At 35.4% G+C, this 20912-nt stretch overlaps 1 protein-coding gene and 1 long non-coding RNA gene across 7 annotated transcripts in view; one reads left to right on the top strand and one right to left on the bottom strand.

The window, feature by feature from the left end:
- LOC309631332 overlaps nucleotides 1-20912 on the top strand; it is a 639135-nt gene that overhangs the window by 133953 nt on the left and 484270 nt on the right. The window lies entirely within an intron of this gene.
- PDE1A (phosphodiesterase 1A) overlaps nucleotides 32-20912 on the bottom strand; it is a 359806-nt gene continuing 338925 nt past the window's right edge. For 3 of the 6 annotated variants that reach the window (XM_082397533.1, XM_082397535.1, XM_082397536.1), the window contains 2 exons: nucleotides 9480-9596; nucleotides 5665-7555 (listed from right to left, as the gene is read on the bottom strand). In XM_082397533.1, the coding sequence (XP_082253659.1) occupies nucleotides 9523-9596 (74 nt within the window). In that variant the 3' untranslated portion in view covers nucleotides 5665-7555; nucleotides 9480-9522. Of the gene's footprint in view, nucleotides 4337-5664; nucleotides 7556-9479; nucleotides 9597-20912 lie in introns of those variants that run through there. The other 3 variants (XR_014246179.1, XR_014246180.1, XM_082397534.1) reach the window with 3 other exon arrangements.

Here is a 20912-nt window from a genome sequence, read left to right as displayed (position 1 = left end):
TTGGGGTTTGCTGGGGTGTGTGCCTGCAGTTTTTGTTGTTGTTGTTGTTGTTTTATTTATTTTTTTGAGAAACTGCTATTGTTGCTTCTAAGTGCACCTGGGTTGTCTAATCATGTGTTTTAACATGTCATCCAGGAAGTCTAGAGGTTATTGTTATTTTATCTTTATGTTAATATTTTTCTTTTTAATATTTGCATTTAAAAAATTTCCCTAAAATCGAATGTCTACATATATATCAATATAGCTATCTGTCTCTCTATATATATCATACATATCGATATGTATTTCAATATATCTATATCTATATGTAGTTTTGTCTTTCTAAAGCAAGGACATAAATGCTGAAGTCAATGATATGATCTCTGTTATAAAACAGCTGGACTACTCTTTACATGGGACAACCTCCCCATCATGTGGACTTTAGGATATTGCTACCAAAGTCAAAACCGTGCAACAATAAGCATGAGTTAATTTTAAAGGAAGAAGGTGGAGCTCCTGGTAGATTCTTATTTTTATAGTTCATACTATTTCAGTTTTTCCAATGTGTCAGTCAATATTCTCAGCACCTTACATGGGCCATTTCATTTAATCATTCTAATAATCCTATAAAATAGGTACTCTTACTATCTCCATTTCATAGGTGAGAAAATTGAGGCTTGTCCAAGATCACAGAAACCATTACCAACAAAGTCTGAAACTGAACTAAGGGCCAAATTCAGTCCTTGGGTGAGATATTTCTTGCCTCAGGTCTTCCACAGAAGAACTCAACGAGAAATAACAGCATCTGGATAAATATAAAATATAAATATAAAATATAAAATAATATTGTTAACTTATGTTAACTGAGAACCAACAATGTGTCAAGTACTGTCTAGATCCTTTAAATATTCTTCATTATTATTTTATCACTCTATCAGTCTTTGTGGTGAGAGGTTAGGTTAAGCTTAACAACTACCAACTACCAAGGACAACTGAGGTCATTGTTGCTCCAAAGCTTGTATGGTCCCCACTATTAATCATCAAGGCTATAGGAAGTCAACCAGGAAATGTGAGCTTTTCTCCTTAGCAAAGTTGGTAAGGTAAGATTAGTTACAGTTAATATATCTCTGCACCAGCAGACCCATCTTCCAAGGGTAGACATGAGACAGATGGGGAGACCTTAATGTTTTTCTCGTATAATTCAGGTTTGCTTTTATCATGCTATTAAGAATTAATTAAGAATTGATGCACTCCCCATTTGTCTGCTCTGAGAAAAAACACAAATGGTTTCTTGGAATTATGTAGATCTAAAGTGCTTGAAAAGTGAGTCTCATTTTGATTGAATTAACTAGAGATGTTCTCTGAAACGATTAACTCAATCATATATCAAACATTTAGGACAAACAAGAATAAACTTTTCCTTCCTGCCTTCATTTATTTATTCATATTCATTTATTCAACAAATATTTACTGAGTACCTACTATGTGTAAGGCTAAGTGCTTCTTTACCTTAAAATCTGGCAGCAAACGTATGACGTGGGGAGCTGCAAGGTTCCAGCATGGAGGGGTATGAGATGTGTTCATCCAGAAAAGAGGATCTGAGAGTTCTGACCAGAGTGATGTGAAGAGGCTTTCTGGGAGAGCTGGCATGTGCTCAGGTCCTTGGAGGAAGGGGGGACAGTGACAGGTAAAGATGGCAAAGGGAGCAGCAAGATCCAAGCAGAGGAGGCGTCCTGTGCAGAGGCATAGCAGAGATCCAGGAGTAGTGAGTGGTGTAGTGAAAGCTACGGCAAAAAAGATAGCTGGGGTTAGACTGTGAAGGGCTTTGAGTATTATGCTAAAGGGTTTAAACCTTACTCACATGTAGGCCAGTGGTTCTCAAAGTGAGATCCCCAGTCCAATAGAATCAGCATCGCTTCAGGCTCTACCCCGGACTTATCGCATCAGAATCTCTGAGAGGTGGGGCTTAGCATCTGCAGTTTAACAGACCCTCCAAGTGATGTTGATGCCTGCTAAAGGTTGAGAACCAGTGCTGTAGTCAGCCTTGCTAAACTGCTCTGTGGGCAGTGAATGGGGGACAGGGGTACTGGAAATCATCATCTCCCTTATCCTCAGGGTAGCTACACAGGCCCTGGGGAAGCTAGAGCTCCTAGCAATGACGGCCACTTGCACTAGCAACCTCTCTCTTTCATGCTAGGGTACAAACTCCTTGATCTGAAAAGGAAACAGGTGTCGGGCCACTGGCCAAATCTGCCAGATGGCCTGTTTTTGTGTGCCACTCCCATCCCCCAAGTTAAGAATGGCTTTTACATTGTTTTTATGTCTGGCTTTTACATTTTTACAGAGTTGTAAAAAAAAGAAAAGAAGAAGAAAATGAAGAGGAAGAAGGAGGTGGACGAAAAGAAGGAGAGGAGAGTGATGCAATGTGGCCTGCAAAACCTAAAATATCTACTTCCTGATTCTTTATAGAAAAGGTTTACTGACCCCTGGTGTAGACAGGGAGAAACTGTTTTTGAGAAGAAGAGTGATAGGTCCAAAGAATGAATTAAGGATATTTAATATAATAACAGTATGCAGAAAAGAAAAAGTGAAAAGAGCTGGAAGCAGAGAAGCCAAATGTGGAACACAAGTGAGATGGTAAAGATCTAAACCACGCAATGCTCTTTGAGCAGAAAAAAGGAAATGGGTCTTTAATGCTTATAGAAACAATATAACTTAACTTTCAGTTGACCCAAATGCTATGCCATAGCAAGGTTCTCAACAACTGGAGAAATCATAGACTGTGTCCAGTTCAGCAATTTCTTGGGGTTTGGTTTGGTTTAGTTTTGAGGGAGTAGGACAGTGTTGAAAGCATGAACTCTGGAGCTCTTGTCTAGTGTAGAGGAAAAAACCTAATCTCTAAGTGTTTAGTGGGTGTTTCGGATTATCTCCATAATATTTAATTATTTCATAGAACAGTGATATGTATAGAAATCAACCAGTTATCTTCTTAAAGGGCCAATTCCAGTTCAAAAGTTCTGGATGGAGCCTGAGATTCTTCATTTCTAAGACGTTCCCAAGTAGGGACCACACTTTCAGTAGCAAAGTTCTAGACTGAACACCAGTGGTTATTTGAAAAGCAAACTTTTAAGGTCACATATTAAGCATGGGAAATAATTCCTCCATCCACAGAAATCAAAGGCACCTTTTCTGCTGTAATACATGATTTAATTGGTCACCAAAGCACACTTGCCCCTGCAGTTTGTCACTGGAAATTCTGTCCTCTCAGAGTGGTAGTTTTTAGGGACAAGTGCCTGGATAGAGAATAAAGCGTAGGATGGAATAAAGGTTAGAAAAGGAAGATAATGGATACAGTGGGTGGAGAAGACAGGACTGATCCTCCCACAGTGGCCAGGGACAGTCTATCTAGTGGTTTGGGGAGCCACACTCCGACTTCGAATCCAGGGTCCTCAGCTTAATAGCTGTGTGATCTTACACAAATTATTTACCTTCTTCTGCCATGGTTTCTCACCTATAGATGGGGATAACAAATCCTCAAAGAGCAGTTAGTTACAGGGAGTAAAAGAGATAATGTCAGAAAATAATGTAATGCAGTAGTAAGACTGTAATAAGAACTAAATAATTGAATCTTTAATTATCAGAGATAAAAACATATCAGCTTGAGATGCAAAGGAAGCTCTCCAACCATCACAACTGGTAAGGAAATAACCTAGAAATTTATTAATGTTACTAAAGGACAAATAGCCCCCAAAAGAGCTTTAAATATACATGTTGGTCCATACATGGGATTTGTATCTTAAGTGTTTGGAACTCCCTCCAAAGAAATTGCATGTATGTAATGTGGGACATCATTAGGTGTTTGTTTTTTGACACTAAAATGTATGTTTTCATTGTAGTTTAAGGCTTGTACTAAAGGATGGATAAACTTTGTGATATTTAGGAAAGCAATTAAACAGAAGACACAAGGCTTAACGTAGCTTCCAAAGGAAATATGTGTTTTATATCTACATTAAACAAAATTAAATTATTTTCAAAATTAAAATATGGCTTTTGAAAGCTTTTTGATATTAGGTGAAAACTTATCATGGAATCACATTTAAAGTAAAAAGTTCAGTTAAGTGTCATGTATCTGCTGACTAGATAAATTTTTACATTTTCATCAGATGCTTTAGCATCACAGAGACACAGCCTGAGAGGTGACAATATTGTGCCGATTACTCTTAATTCCGTTAATTAAAACTCTCTAGGTCTTCACCTTGACTTGACACTCTTTGCTTCTTTATTATTCTCTGGTATTACCTTATTCACATTGTCCTTCTCCACAGAGCTGTCCTTTCCACTGCGCTTCTGTCCCATCCTACACAGATGTAGTAGAAAGAAAAAGAGGTCTTTGGTGTCAGCGTTCTAGGACCAATTCCAGTCTGGAATCTGCAGCTTGAGACCCACATGGCTTTAGACAAGGCTCTTTCTCTGAGACTTCGTTTCCTTACTCATATTGATACCCACTTTGCTGGATTATTGAGGATTAGAGATAATATTTGTTAAGTGTTTACCTGGAGCCTGTACATAGAAAATAGGCAATGAATATGAGCTTTTGTTTATTATTTGTTACTGAAACATCAACTCATGTGCCATCCATTCCAAGAAGTCTTCTTGGAAGCCCTGAAGATGGAGGCAGGTTTTACCTCCTTTAATACCCGGAGGTGCATTTTACTTGCACCTGGTTACTTTCATATGTGGCATTTTAGTTATTCATGTGTATAGATTATCTCCTTTATAAAATAGGAAATTTCTAGAGGAAAGATTCAGGTTTCCGGAATCCTATATGTGCCATGCATCTAGCCAGGAGTATGCAAATAATAGGTGCAATAATAAATGCTCAGTGAACATTTCTTTCATAGAGCAAAAATCACTTTCTGATTGAACTCATATCAACTTTCAAGATGGTGTACTCCTGGTTTTCCCTGATTTTGCCAACTTTTCAATGCCCCACCAAATTGAATTACATCAGGCACCAAATGGTTCATGATATTTTCCCTCAAGTATGATTTATTTAACAATCATATACAATAGGAAATACAGAGAATTACAGCAGAATAAAAACACAAGAATTGTAGCTTGTCATGTTAGAAATTAAATAAAAGAGATACCAGCTAAATAAAAAGGCATATGAAATTGTTAGATATATGTTGAGTAGCTGAGGATACAAATGCAAAGCAGGCCATTTAAGGCTCAGCAGCCGAATTCATCCATCCCTCTCTTTAGGATGGATTCAACATTGATGTTGGCAGCAGGGATGGGCACTGCTACCCTCTGCTCTGACTTCCCGCTAATTAACATGAGTTAGTGCCTGTCTTAGAGAGAGAGAGGAAGGAAGGAATAAGGATGATACAAAGGAGAGCAGGAGAGAAGGGAGGGGAAGGAGCAAAAGAGGGAGTGAGGGAGGGAGATTAGGGAAAAAAAAGTGCATCAATAGCGTGACAACTCTTCTGAAGAGATGGAGCGAGTTTTCTCCACTCCCCTGGAAGTTCTGTCACAGCGCTTTATAAATTACATAACCTGGAAAATTAGGTTAAACCCCATATACAGAAAATAATGACTTCATCATATTCCTCTTTTTTTTAGTAATAGTCTATATATCTTAAAGTATTAATAGGAACAAAGTGGACATGTTTCTTATGACAATTAAGAAGCAGTGTTTCAATTTATTTCTCTGTTGAGAGACTCTATAGCTTTACTGAGAGACACCTGGCTCAAATAGGAACAATAGTAATTAGACTTCCCTGACAGTCATATTCTAATCTTAAATGCAGAATATTTTCTAGCTTGTAAATAGCTACCTTAAAAAAGACATTAAAAGCAGTAGTTGTAGTTTCTCCATAAATAGAAATAAGAAATCCATTGTAGGACAAAAAGTCACCATGATGTACATATCTATAAATTTCCCCCAACACATCATTATAGATCAATCTTTACTGCTTACATTTAAAATATCAATTGCATTATAATGTCTATGATACAATTCAATTATTTAGCTGTGTTCTACATATGCTTCAGGTGAAACAAAATCTAAGGAACTTATTCACAGAACATTTAAAAGCATCTTATACACAGTCTATGCACAAATATATCTTAAATTAAAATGCATACCTAATATGCATATAGAATATGGCTTACACATGAAAAGAGATCTAAGTTGTGAGTTCTAAAATCCCACTACTTAGACTTAAAAGCTTGTGATTGCATCCATTTCTAAAATATTGCTTAGCATTGTGGAACCCAGGGAAGAAGCATGTGCAACAGAAAACTCATTAGAATGGACAACCCACCTTCACTTTATTCTTTAATTGATGGCTACCCTTAATTTTTTCCACCCAATTCTACCATTCACAAAGACAAATTTGTTTAGTCTCACAATCATTGAAGAGTTTGTACAGTGAAAAGTTACAACACCTACTTGTGCTTGACCTTTCTTGTCAGCTAATAATAAATAAAGGTAGCTCTTCAGTTTGGAGCAAAGGCAAGGCTCTGCACATGCTCAGGCAAAACATGACAAGGAAGCAGAGTCTCCAAGGGTTGCAGTTTGTTTCTCTGTGGTAAAATTATAAACTCACGTTAAATAACATTATCTGTACAGAAAAGTGTGGGATTCCATTTTCATAGACATTTTTGAATACACACACAGACACGCACGCACACACACTTCTTGTCACTTATCCCTTGGCCTGTGATATATTTTCTTACATCCTGATGGGATCAACACCCCAGAAGGCAAATTCCATTCTCAGTTCTAGTGTCTGTCTCCAACAATGGGTGGAGGTTCTTGTCATCTTGGATCGTAGGTAGTGTGTGACTTGCATTGTGATGACACCCATGTAGGTGATGCATTAGTGCTTTGAAATCACAGGGATGGATGCAGGCTGGTCCACTGCTTTCAGGGGCAGGTTTCACTGTGGTTTCCCAGCTTGAGAGTTACAATGAAGAGTTCATCAGGTCACAGAGCCAGGGCTCTGATGCTCCATTGTTGTCATAGGACTTCAACCACAGCTTCTGAGCAGCCCCGGCTCTCACTTTGTTCCCATGTATTTAAAATAACAAGGACAATCTAAATAGCCTCAGAGCTGCAAAAATATTTTTCTATAATTTTGTTTTTGCTTTCCTTTTACTTAACATCTTGAAAAATTTACTGTAGTTACACCACTCTGTATAAAACAAAGCAAGAAAGTAAAATTTTAAAATGCCTCATCTTCTGCACATATATTGCATAGTTGCCTATGCAATAACTGGGTTCAAACTGATGAAAAATTAAAACTGTCCAACTTCTGTCTTAAAAATCTCTCTGGCTTGATTGAAGAAGGCCAAATTGTGGAGGAAGAGCAATGGCAGAAGCACTGGCCAAAATCTCTGGTAGCAACTTTGAGTGTATTTATTTGGTTAGAATTACTAGTTCAGAATTTATGTTCTTCTCTTATATGAGTCCATAAAATGGCCTGTTTCCCAGTGTGTGTTGAAAGAGGAGAATATAGGTTTGTGGAAAATTGAGGATTTAGGATATTTTAGTGCTGTTCTCATTATCCTGAAATAAAATCCAAATGAAAATGAAGATCATGTTTTAGTCATATATAGGCATCAATCACTGAATGGCAATTTCATGTTGGACTTTATATAGCTTGTGAAAATAAGGGATTTGTCAGTAGATAATAGATATTCTTTATATCAGTTGGGATTCTTCCTGTCTCTTCTGTGTGTGCGTGCATGCGTGCATGTGTGTGTATATGTATCTTTAAAGTTTGGATGGAGGGTATGCAGAAAAAATGCTGTAGCTAATACGAGACAATATCTTTAAATTGTTTAATACAGAGCTGGTTTTTAAAATTTCCATCAACTTTGTGGCTTGATTTCTATTTACAATTCCTATGTAAAATAGTAATCACAGTCACTAACTCTGGAATTGTTGATAGGACTAAATGAGATAGTACGTATGAGATGTTCATCACAGTGCCTGACACTGATAGTTGCTATTAATGAAACTATTATTATCAATTAAAGAGTCTTACAACTAACTCAAGAATACTGAGAAATGAATCATCTTAAAAGCTAATCACATTTTAACTGTGTCATATCTAAAACAACATTTAAGGAGCTACTGATAGTATCTCAAAGGCTTGACGTGGTACCTGCAGCATTTTCTCTTGTCCCTACCATCAAGGGACAAGATAGCAGGACTCATTTTTATATATTTTTTAAGGAGATACTAAGACATCTCTACTATAAGAAACACATTCCTCCCTTCTAACTCCCTTCTAACTGCCTGCACCTTCTCTGTTGGTCCAAGACAATGGTTCTCAAATTTAGTGTACAGAAATAGCAATAGATTGAATTATTAAAAATTCGATTCCTAAGGCATCACTCCCAGAGTTGGTAATTTGGTAGATCAAAGGTGAGCCCTAGAAGCTGAATTTTTTTTTTAAACATCTTTATTGGAGTATAATTGCTTTAAGTGGTGTATTAGTTTCTGCTGTATAACAAAATGAATCAGCTATACATATACATATATCCCCATATCTCCTCCCTCTTGGGTCTCCCTCCCACCCTCCCTATCCCACCCCTCTAGGTGGACACAAAGCACCGAGCTGATCTCCCTGTGCTATGCAGCTGCTTCCCACTAGCTATCTATTTTACATTTGGTAGTGTATATATGTCCATGCCTCTCTCTCACTTCGTCCCAGCTTACCCTTCCCCCTCCCCGTGTCCTCAAGTCCATTCTCTACGTCTGCGTCTTTATTCCTATCCTGCCCCTGGGTTCTTCAGAACAATTTTTTTTTTTTTAAGATTCCATATATATGTGTTAGCATACGGTATTTGTTTTTCTCTTTCTGACTTACTTCACTCTGTATGACAATCTCTAGGTCCATCCACCTCACTACAAATAACTCAATTTCGTTTCTTTTTATGGCTGAGTTATATTCCATTGTATATATGTGCCACATCTTCTTTATCCATTCATCTGTTGATGGACACTTAGGTTGTAGAAGCTGAATTTTTAAAAAGGGAATCATTGATGCAAATGTCCACGGATTTTAGCAAATATTGATGTTGTTTCATAATATGTACTTGCTTTGTTATTATCACTCAGTGTAAACATTCATATTTCCTACATGATGTAGAAAAGGAAATTGGTATAAAACATTCATATTTCTTTTATGGAATAGTGGAAGAAACCAGGATTAAACCTCCCCATAGGATATAGCTTATTATTTTTAAAGGACAAAAAGGCCTCAGTAAATATAATTTTTATGGATGAATAAGTCAAGAATCCTTTGAAAAGGTAAATTTAAAAGTTAAATATTTAAAGCTTACCTGTTAATGTTTTGCTCCAGAAAATAGAGATTTAAAAGAAGAATCCAGGAGGACATTTAAGTAAGATAACTTTGTTTCTAATGATATTCTACAAACCACCCACTTCAGAAATAAATTTCTCAACGAAAAAATAAAATTACCTCTCATGTTTAAAATGACAGAAGCCTTTAAGTTGTTTCAAACCTATGAATGTGTCTCAGCATGTTTTTCTTCAGCACTTACTAGATCTTCTGAGTTCTTATGAAGATCAGGCTCACCTAAAAAATAAGCAAACAAATAAATAAACAAAAACAAAATAGGTCTGAGAAAAAAACCTAATAAGGTCAGGAAACTAAAGCAATTAGGAAAGTGTTGAAGACTGGATTTTACAATGGATCTGTGGCATATTTCTCCAAAGATACCAGACATTTTCTTTTCAGCCTGTGGATTTATAGAGTATAACAAATCATCTTCTGGTGGTTATACAAATTTGTAAAGTTGCAATTTAATCTGGGAATACAGAAAGGAAACAGATGAAACATGTTTAAATCTGCATTAAATCAAACATAAAAATTATGCATGTTTTCCCCAAATATTTTTAATTGAAACAAATTCTTTTAAACAAACCCTCTGATGTTCAGTGTCTTTTACCACACATTGCTTAGTTGCTATGAATTTAAAACAAATGAGCATAAGAGAATGTAATGTTTAAGATAAGACATCATCTGCCAAAACAAACTATTGGAATTTATAATCTTAGAATCATTCAGCTTCTATATAAACCTTGAAAAAAATTGGCATGGAAAATGTTCCAACATTTCTAGAGAGGTTGCAGAGAATCTAACAAAAATAGAAACGTAAAGCAAAATATACAGATAAAAGAGTCTTATTATATAAGAAAGTTAAAAAATGAGCAGAAATTAATTTTTGAGTCAATTACTCAAAATACCTTGATATTTCAGAAAACAGTCATATATGATAGAATGTTCTCTCTATCTGAAATTTGATTGAAAATATACTAAAACTTAAACTTTGCAGTTTGATTTTGAGATCATTTCTCCAACAATTATATAATTATAAAATTAGTGAACATATAGAACTTAGGGAGTATTATCACAAAGCAAAATTATTTTGTCCCTTACTTTCTCTTTAAAATATATTCAGTGGGAGAAACTTATCTTCTGTCCCAAGTTCAATCTTTCAGAGAGTATCAGGACTTTTCCAATCATTCTTAGATAATAAAAACATCGTGTGATAACATTAAAATGCCGGTGTCTTAGGTCTGGTCACGTATAACACACATCAATCTTAAAACAAAGATAAAATTTCTTCCCAACCTTGGGTTTGTTGCAGAGCTTAGAAAGGGTGGTGATGGGGGGAGGGCATGATTGATGTTTCTTTCACTTCTTGTTTGCCCTCCCTCAACTGGCTACCTTGGACTCCTGAGCTGGAGCAAGGGAGAGAAGACTAAGAATAGCAGCAAAGTTCCTCTTTGACTAGTACTACTGTAGGATGGCTTTGCACTCACTAGACCAGGCAGGTGTTTAGAGCTGACTCTATTCTGTGAGCACATTCATGGGCTCTCCAGGGACCTCTTGCCAAGACCATGGCTGGAGACTTCGCGCACCCTTGGTATGGACATATGAAACTCTGGTTCCTTTACAAGGTCCACAGCCCCTGGAAATTTGTTGGTACATCTCCAGCTTCTGTTTCCTGAGGTCCTGTCATGCTTACAAATATAGGTAGGTTACACTTGGTTCACATGGAACATTCACTAGGCCTTTATTCCTATAAATTACTTGAGAAAAGGCTGAAACCTATACAGCTTCCTCTCCTTCGGCTTATCTGTCACCTTCTAACCTTTTAGACCTCTCACATAAGAACTAGATTCCATTCCCAATATCCCCCTAACTTCAAGCTCTCCAAGGGTGAAGCTATCTTCCTTTGATCTGAGGTGAAGAGGGAAGCATTTCTACATCTTTCCCAATAGCAGAGAACTCATTAAAGAAATCTTCCTCACAAATCCTATTCTAACCATCAACAACCTGGCCCTTTCAATTGTTTGAATTGGGCGAAGGTTACAAGCATCCTATTATTGACTTTTGGATCGTCTGTGAAATTTCTGCTTCCCAGGTCAATTTGTTTCTGACATTTATCATCTAGTCTTGGCTTAAACTTCTGATTTAATATCGTGTTACTTATAACTAGATTATAACAGAACAAAATAGACTAGAATAGAACAGAACAGAACAGAGTGGAAAAAAATAGATTCAATTAGAAAGAAAGGAATATAAGTAATTAATTCTCTGTTTCTCAAAATTTTTGAGAATCTTTTACAATGGACAAAGGACACTGAGCTTTACCAATAATCGAATGCTCTTACTTCTAGTGGATAAAGAACTCACCAATAACAAAACAGTGGAAGAGGAGCAAAATAGCAAATGGTTAAAATGCAACAATTACAAAAAACAAATCCTTAAATGTTACGTAGACTACATCCAAGAGTAATTCCATACATGCAATTAGAAAAGTAGCAATTTAAAACTATGACCAACTCAAGACAAGATTTTTGTAGCACTGGAAAAAAAATATATTCTTTGAAACTGTAAAATTTCAGGGGCAGGTACACAACATTGCCAATCAATTGCATGGCAGCCAGAATGCTTAGGAAAATACTGAATTAGCAAATTCAAATTCAAATCACATTACTTTTAGTTAATAAATCTTTAGTTGTAGAAGCCTTTACAACTAACTTGGATTACTTGGAAGTAACCCTTAGGCTTTCATAAAAAAGGGTTACTTGGAAGGGTTACTTGAAAGTAACGCTTAGGCTTTAATAAAAAAAGAAAGCCATATCATTCTGATATATCATTCTGACAAAAAAGAAGAACGGATTTGCATTTTTCAATTCATTACAGATCATCTTAGATAATCTTCACGACCCAAGAGTGGTCTGTGTAAAAGACCTTCTTGAGAAGCATCTCTATAATCCAAGGTTCCAAACATTTTTGAATCAGAGTCTCCTCTTTTAGTCTGATGAAACCTATGACCTCCTTAAAGTAAAATTCATAAATAAATGAAATGAAATACATGGGATTACAAGGGACTTCATTTTTATTAAAATACAATTATCAACATCTTAAAGTAATCCTTAACATGTTAAACAGTAATATATGTGCTTCTTTATCAATGAGTTAAATAACAAGGTCTAGCTGCAGGTCTGTCAGCTGAGTAATTTTGAAATAATAATATCAAATAATACTTCAAGGTATCCCCATGAATTTAAATATGTTATGAAAATATTGATGATTTCTATTGGTGACAAACACAAATACCCCAAATGTTACTCTGTGTATTTTTGCCGGCACATGAAGGAAATCCTAAATTTTAGTTAAAGGTTAGTAAAAAAAATCACTCTCCAAGTGTACAGGCTCTATCTATATAACCTGGGTTAAAACCTTTGATCTAGCCTAACTTTATTTTATGGGTAAGAAACAGGCCCAGAATAATCAAGTGATTTCCTTCAGTGTAGATCACAAATAGATAACCTGAAGTAAAAATTATTGGCTTTTAAGTCACTATTATTTCAACAAGACCCATAGTGACCTAGGAATTTCATTTTACTGAAGAGATTTGCAAGTTCCCATACATAGGAAGCTACACCTTAGGAATGAATGCAATGGGTTTGTTCAAAGCAGGTGCATAGAAGCTTGGTTGATAGCCAGGAAAAAGGCAGTGAAAGTAGGGAAACTTGGATAATTCTGTTCATCTCAAAGAGCTTTTAGGTGTTCATCTAAATGTTGAAATTTGAAAAAAGTAATTTGTAAAATGATGGAAATATGGTTTTTGCTTTATAAACACAGTGTAAAATCAGAGGGGTGCAAGGAGGGGATAGAGGTCATAGGAGGGGCAGATCTACACAAATAAACAGAAATCCTTTAAATTTAGCTAATCTAAATCTTAGCCTGCAATTTGAGCTCACTATTATTATATTAGAATCATAGTATGTTAGCTTTGTAGATGATATAAATAATACTTGCAGGGAATAATGTAAGGCACACGATCAGCTGGGTATTAGAGACTCCAGCTGTCCAGTTATGGTCTTGTTGAACTAGTATTTAAAAAATAATCTGCTAGGATAAATTATTATACAATTGAAAATATATCAGTAATAACACTTTGTGAACAACTGCTAGGTGGCGGGCACCATTTTAAGTGCTTCACTTATCTTAATTACCTGAATCTTCACGGCAAAGTGTAGAAACTGATACGTAGGTTAAGTCATCTGCCCAAGGTTTCAAGGCTGTCTAGTGGCTGAATCTCTCTGACAAAGTCCAACCAGAATCTTGCCCTCTAGCTTCACCATTTCCCAAACTACAATTATTTGCATACCATCTTCACCATTCCTGCCATATCTATATGCCATTTATTCTATTAGTTACTAATATTTTTCTTCACACAACTTTAAATCTATTCTCTTTTCAAAGATTAGTTTTGTCCTAAATAGTAATATCCAAGATATACGATTTGATGTGCTTGTTGTGTTTTCCTAACATGTAGAATTCATAATTAACAAAAAGATAATTTCTTCTATAAACACAATAATTGATTTAATTTAATGGTTTATATTTGCCCTCATACATTTCTCACTTATCTGACCCAACAATCCCTGCATGGAGTAGTAAAACTATCACCATAATTTCCATTTTAGAAATGAGGAACACATGGTCAGAAGGAATGACTGACTACTCCAAGGCACCATGGCCTGGGAGAGTTTGGGAGACAGACCCCCATATTATCCCTTAAAAAATACTCCAGTTAATTTTCCATATTTAGGAGAAGCAGCAAATAGTGTTTGAAAAATACTTGGCAAAAATTGGTTTGTGTAGTCTTTTCAGCAGAAATACTAGTTCTGAGTTATACTGCATTATCATTTCTTCGTAAGAAAAACATTACCTTTGCTATGTATAGCAGTATTTCCTCACACAGGCAGATCTGTCTAGGTTGATTCAGTTCTATTTTTGGTCCATTTGTGTAGCTTATGTTGCCAATAACTAGAAAGAATTGATGATCTAGGATTGAAAGTTATAGTCACTGGAGAAACGTAATGTCGGATAAATTGGAGCTTCTGATTCTAAACGGTGTTTTGACATCTGTATAATATGATTTGCCTTGTAGGTTGGGAATAAGAAATCTTCACATCAGGAGAAAATACTCTTCATTTAAATGCCTCTCGAGAGGAATCTGTTGTGTATTTTCTGCCTGAGAATAAATTTTGCTGTGTGCATGAAGATAACAGTAAGCAAAGGAAGGAGTGAACACTAAATACCAAGAGAGATGAGAAGAAAAAAAGAGGTGAGGCTACTGAAGAAAAATTCCACCTCTTTCCAAATGTGCTAGTTTCAACCCTGTAAAGTTAGAGGAAGTAATGCCTTATTTCATAAAGTGTTATATAAGATACAAATCAAGAAATGGCCAGATTATTTTTTGGTCAACTAAAGCAGTACAAAACACACCGATTCACATTAGCAATGTGAATGAATCCCAATACGCATGTATTAAGCACCTAAAGATGTGGTGAGTTCTGCACAGAGATGATCAAAGGTGATCTGTGGAAAATGAATGCACGATCTCTATGTATATTCATCTGCCATTCTGTAACATTTCACTCCATTTGGGGAGTAAAAAGCACATTAAACAGCCAGAAGTCTTAAAGTTCCATAGAAACTAGAGTTTAAACAATGAAGAGAGGTAGTGAGATGTCTTCTTAAAAGAGTTCAGTGTAAAACTGGGTCTATAGGATGTATGTGTTTTGGTGGCATGAGGATAGGAATATTCTCCTGATGAGGGGAGTGAGGAGGTGAGATGGAAGAGCAGAATGGAATATGAGCAAAGGCAGCAGATTGGAAAGAAAAAGATGCGCCAAGGAGGAAGTGAAGCCCAGTTGCAAAAACTTGACTCAGAGTTCCTGCCCACTGACTAAAGTAATGGTTTCTCCTTCAGTGTCATTCTTTTAGAGGAAAGCTCTCACACCTATTGAAATGCTCTTATTCTCAGATGGAATTTGTCTGATTGAATCACAGATCTTTTTTAAGCAGTCTCTGGTGGCAGGGAGATGGTGAGAAAGTAAGGGCATTGATTGTCTTTGAAGGTAGGGAAGTTGGGAGGGTAGCAATGGAGAAAGAAGGTCTAGGGTAGTGAAATGAAGGCCACTCAAATCATACTTTGTCTGCTGTAAAGAGTGGTGGGAATGGTTGTGGAAATTTTAAGATTTGGTTCTTAGAACCAATTTAACGTGAGTGGCAGTATGGGTCTTCTCTACTTTCTCAATCAGGGAAAAGATGGGATGAAAATTGAATCTGAGAAGTGCAGCAAAAATTCACATTTTCTTTATCTTTTATAAGCAAAAAAATACATAAAGAGTACTAATTTTAGGTAATCTAAACTAGTTTTAAAAGTTAAAACTTGGAAAAAAATTGTAAAATGATAGAAACACTTTGGCTTTGCTTTTAGTATTCTAGTTAATTGGGTTTTCTATTTAAAGCTAGATTAAGAAAAAAAAAGATTTCAATTGCTTTCAGTAAAAATGTTTAAGTATGTCAATATGTAAACCTACTTTTGTGCCTAAATGGAGAATACTGAACATAACTGAACTTGTTTTAATGATAGATAATCCTGCAAAAAACCTGAGGGTTATTGTTCTAAACATAAGCCATTAATTCTCACTCTGTTATACATGTAGAATAGAGTATCATTCATGTTTAGTGGCTCTAGGTAACTACTAAAAAGATCAATTCTTGATTTTACTGCTTTGTCACCAATTCTACTCAATTTGAAAGTTAAAAAAATAGTTGAAAGTTCTACTTTCAACGTGAGATTTTATAACATAATGCTACTACTATCAGAAAATTATTTCTCAAATTGCTCAATTTTCATAATGTCAGAAAGAAAAATCAATGAGGCATGTACATGATATATCTTCCCACTTATCCACAATCTCTGGCCTACAATTTTCCATAAGGTTCTGAGCTCTTGTGTTTTAAAATGGGTCCAAACATGGACGTGAAGAAGGTGTGATCAGATTTTAGACTGTAGATCTTTACATAAAACCTTTAAAAAGGATACAATACATAAACAACTTTAAATTTCAAAATCTTATTATAATCTGTCTACATGTATTTTAACATGAATATGCTGTTACATATTGATTTATTAAATCATAAGTGATCTGTTAGAAAGAATATAGATTAATGAGTAAAAATTGCAAAGTTTATTACTATTAATAATATTAGCAGCAACAGCAAAAACAGTAGTTAATATTAAGGGAATAGTTACCATGTGCCAAGAACTATGCCAGGTGCTTCTTATATTTTATCATTTAATCCTGCCAACAATTTCTATTGCCCGAGATCACACACCATCTAAGGAGCAGAGCTGAGCCTTCAACCTCAATGTACTAACCTGAATAGTTTGGTCACCTAGTACTAACTCCCTGACCCAAAGGGGCAAGTTTCTATTGGATCTGAAAGAGTGAATGCATTTTGTGTTGCCTGGAGAAATGCAATTGCAAAGATTCAAGTTGAAAAAACATGGCATTTTTAATCTTCCTGTTTTGACAAGCTACTAAAATTCAAAATTCAGTTTTTCAGAGAAGAATGAGTAGTTTGATAGTAAGCAGCCCTCCCTACAAAACAAAACTCACTTTTTACTATTACTTCCTGTAGTAACACCTGCAGTAGAAGACAGGCTAAGAAAGACTCAATCCCAAGACCCACACAGGCCTATACTCAGGAGGATTTCAAAGTGAAGGGCTGCAAGAAGGACCCAGATGTTCTCTTGCCATGTTCTCATACCGTGGAGAAGAAATAATAGAAATTTCTGACTCCAGGAATAATGAGAAGTTATTCAATTTAAAATCCAGCATAAATATATGACTGAGGTAAACATCTATGCTTAAAAAAATCAAAAGGTGTAAATGTGAAAACTCCACCATCATTTTTGTCTCGATGATTTCTGACTAGCCATCCTGCAATTCCATAGCCAACCAACCACTCTAGATCTTAGGGATTGCAAACTGCACACACTGTTTACCTTGCATATTCATGCATAGCAAGAGCAATGAATTGTTTCTAATCTAAGATGGCAAACATCACAAATTACTAATTTTTTAGTGTTTATGATCAAATTCTTCAGTGGAGAGAGCACTTTTTTTTGGTATGAGTTTCCATCTAGGGAAGGTGAGAGAAGAAAGAATCAGGAAAGTATGTCTCCTTTGAATTTGTTCATCATTTTCCCCTTGGAGACAAAAACCACTTAAAATCGTCATCAAGTTGAATACATAATTTTCAGCAAGTAGGTACTTACTACAGAAAAAAGATTCATAAAATATTGGGGGCATGCATAATCCAAAATTCTAGGAGGCTTTAGATGTCCCTGATGATATTCTATACATATTGTTTGACAAATGCATAAACTAAATTGACTTGGTGATACCAAATTCCCAATTAATTGTTTTGTCCATCTTATTCAGCTTTAGTCACCAAATCTTAGAGGGCTTAGTTGGTAACTACATTAATTAAGGTCTAAGAATCAGCCAAAATAGAAATCAATCTCACATAATCATCTATCCTTTAACCTGGAATGAGAAAGACTAGTGTTCTTACAAAATGCCTTCCATGCTATTTTTTCTCTCCTTTGTACATGTTCCTGTCTGACTTACACTGGTTATGCTGAGGGGCTATTTTGAAGAAAGGTGTGGAGAGAGCCTTATCTACTTATAGTTGTTGAAGTTAGTAGTGGAATAAATTGCTTCTCTTGGTCATGTATGCAATACTTGTATTACAGTACTCCTTTATAAATTGTAAATCCATGCTTTAAAATAAAAGCACTTTAAGCAATTAGTCACAAAGCACTTTACTAATCTACAACATTTAGCCAGGGTTGTGGGAGCAGTGCTATCTCTAATCTATAATGGCTAATACAACAGGATTATTCTCATGATGAACTCATTTAAAATAAATTGTAGGTGCTCTACTATCTCTACATCGAAGAAAACATCAAAACTATTGCCTTATTTTTGTTGAACTTCTTTTATTTGATGAGATTTCTATTTCTTACTGATGACTCTGGGTTTTCTGTAACCAACAGACCTGCACAGAAGCTTAGTCCAGATGGAAGGGTGATATGGAAACATAGACGCCTTCTGAAAGAATCCCATGTCCAGAGTAATGAGATAATATTATTGTGTGGGTTCTTGTACTGAACTTCTCTCTTAACCTTCACAAAAGTTTCCTGATACAAATCACAATTAGTCCAAGTCTTCAAAGATCATTCACTACAAGTTGTTTTGCTAAAAATTAGCCTATCTTGGGTTTTGAAGAATGATATAGAAATAAAGTTTGAGCATCAGATTCTTGAAGGTTTTCATCATTTTCCCTAGAGGGCTTATATACTAACCCTCACCTGAAGAGATTTCTTGGATCACTTTTCCTTTCCCCTTCATTTTTCATAATTTCTTCAGAGGAATTAAATATATCTAAGAAAGGTCAAAGACTTCAGCTATAAACATTTTTTGCATGATTTCTGGGAATTTCCTAGATTCCTATAGTTAACAAGGGAAAATTATGTTATGCAAAGTATGAACAACAGTCCTAGAAGGAGTAAACTCAGAACTGAAAAGTTTGGGCTGTATAGAAGGTCTAAATCTAGGCATACTTTAGGGGATAATAACTACGATGGTAAAATATTCTTTTGGGAAAGAAGTGAATTGCCACAAACCAAATTTGCTGGATTAGCTAAAATTTCTTCTTTTTGAGAGCATTTAGGTCTACAGAATACTCTTTTTTAGAATTGTTCTCTTTTCCTAAAGGGTTCTATGCCAAGAAAAAGTAAAGGCAAGTATCTTAAGTGGCAGAGTCCTCAACAGAAAGTATTTAGATAAAGGTGGTTTATTTCAGCTCTATAAATTGGGTAACTCTACCAGCTATCCAGAATAAGCCAATTCCATTCCTTCATTCACTCATGCAGAAAACTGTATGGATCTGAGAGATATTTGGGAGATATACTCTATAGGCTATCTTGATGGATTAAGCTAAGAATGAAAGTTGATAGAAGAGTTACGATCAACTTACCGTACAGCAATTCACTCAGTTGATTGATGGAATTGATCCACTGCATATTTTCTCATGAGCATAAACTCATACCAAAATTTTTATGAGCAGGTAGTGTTTTTCCACAGTATATTTCTTTAAGGAAGCCTTCTATAAGATCTCCATATAGTTTGGAGACATATATGTGAGCGCAGGAGAATAATAAGAATTATAGTAGAAAACACTAAATTCTAAAAACTTGACATGTATTTACTCATTTAATTCTCACAGCAGCTATTTTTATGATCCTCACTTTAGAAATCAGCAAACTGAAACAGATTAAATAACTTGTTTGATTACATAGCAAATAAGTGATGGGAACAGGATCAAATAAAGTAGTCCACTTCCAGGGTTCTATAATCTATACTATGCAGCCTTCTTAGGTGTAATTTAATGCCTGCTATGTTTTTCTGTCTTTCCTCAGTATAATTAGCTGCCTTATCTTTGAAATTACATCCGATTGGTAAATGATAGCCTTTTTTTTTTTCTTTTTTTTCCTGAAGGCAGAGCCAGAGAGTAAGAATAAATAAACTTTGTGAAAATACATTCTTCAATATTAGACACCGGCCAGTCTCAGCTAATTAGTTATTGGGGTGTTCCTACTAGTCTAGTACCATAACCATTAGGTCAACTATTAGGGGATCACAGTAAAGAAGGGGTAGAAGAGCAATTCTCAAAAAAATAAACTTTTCAGGAGGAAAATACCTTGGCTAACCTTAAACTGAATTATACATTGGACAAGTCATTCTCAAATCTCACATAAAACAATATATTAAGCCATTTTTCCCCTGCTGTTCACACTTACTAAAATATAGACATTTTTTCAAAGATATCTGTCCCTTAAAACTTTTATAAATCATTTTTTAATGGCAGAAAATTATTAAAGAATTTGCTCAGCAAGACAAATGGTAGAATTAATATAAAAGATAAATTAAGTTTATGAAAGTCACATTACCTTTTTGGTGTTTTGGAAAGGGGACATCCAAAGTGAAAATGTATGGATAAACTTTATTGCAGAAATGAAAAAATTAGGGATTAGCTGCTCAAAGAAAATTTATTGACACTCACCATGTTAGTAAAGAGAAATGCTACAAAATGCCACTTAAACAGATATTTGAAAACATAAAGATGCTGATGTTGTCATAGCAGCTGAGCCAGGTCAACCAAGGATTTTGTAGCTGTTACTTATGTGGTTTGCAACACCAATTAAACAATCTGCAGAAATGGATCCCCTTTCTCTCACAGGGCCCCATAGATTTCCAGCAAGTAGACTGAAATCTCCAGGTCTTTTGGTCAAATTAGAGCTGTTACCATGCATGAGGTTTTACTTAAAGATGTTTACTGATCAGTTAACATTTCTGTGAACTGGTTTTTGCTTCTGAAAAAAAAGGTACTTATTTTATTTATTATTTTAACAATCTAGAGAATAGGCTATAAAAAAAAGTT

This window comes from Balaenoptera borealis (assembly GCF_965194805.1).
Source record: "Balaenoptera borealis genome assembly, chromosome: 6".
In the NCBI taxonomy this organism is placed as follows: domain Eukaryota; kingdom Metazoa; phylum Chordata; class Mammalia; order Artiodactyla; family Balaenopteridae; genus Balaenoptera; species Balaenoptera borealis.
Note: the sequence above shows the minus strand (reverse complement) of the source record. Positions and strands in the feature narration are given on the sequence as shown.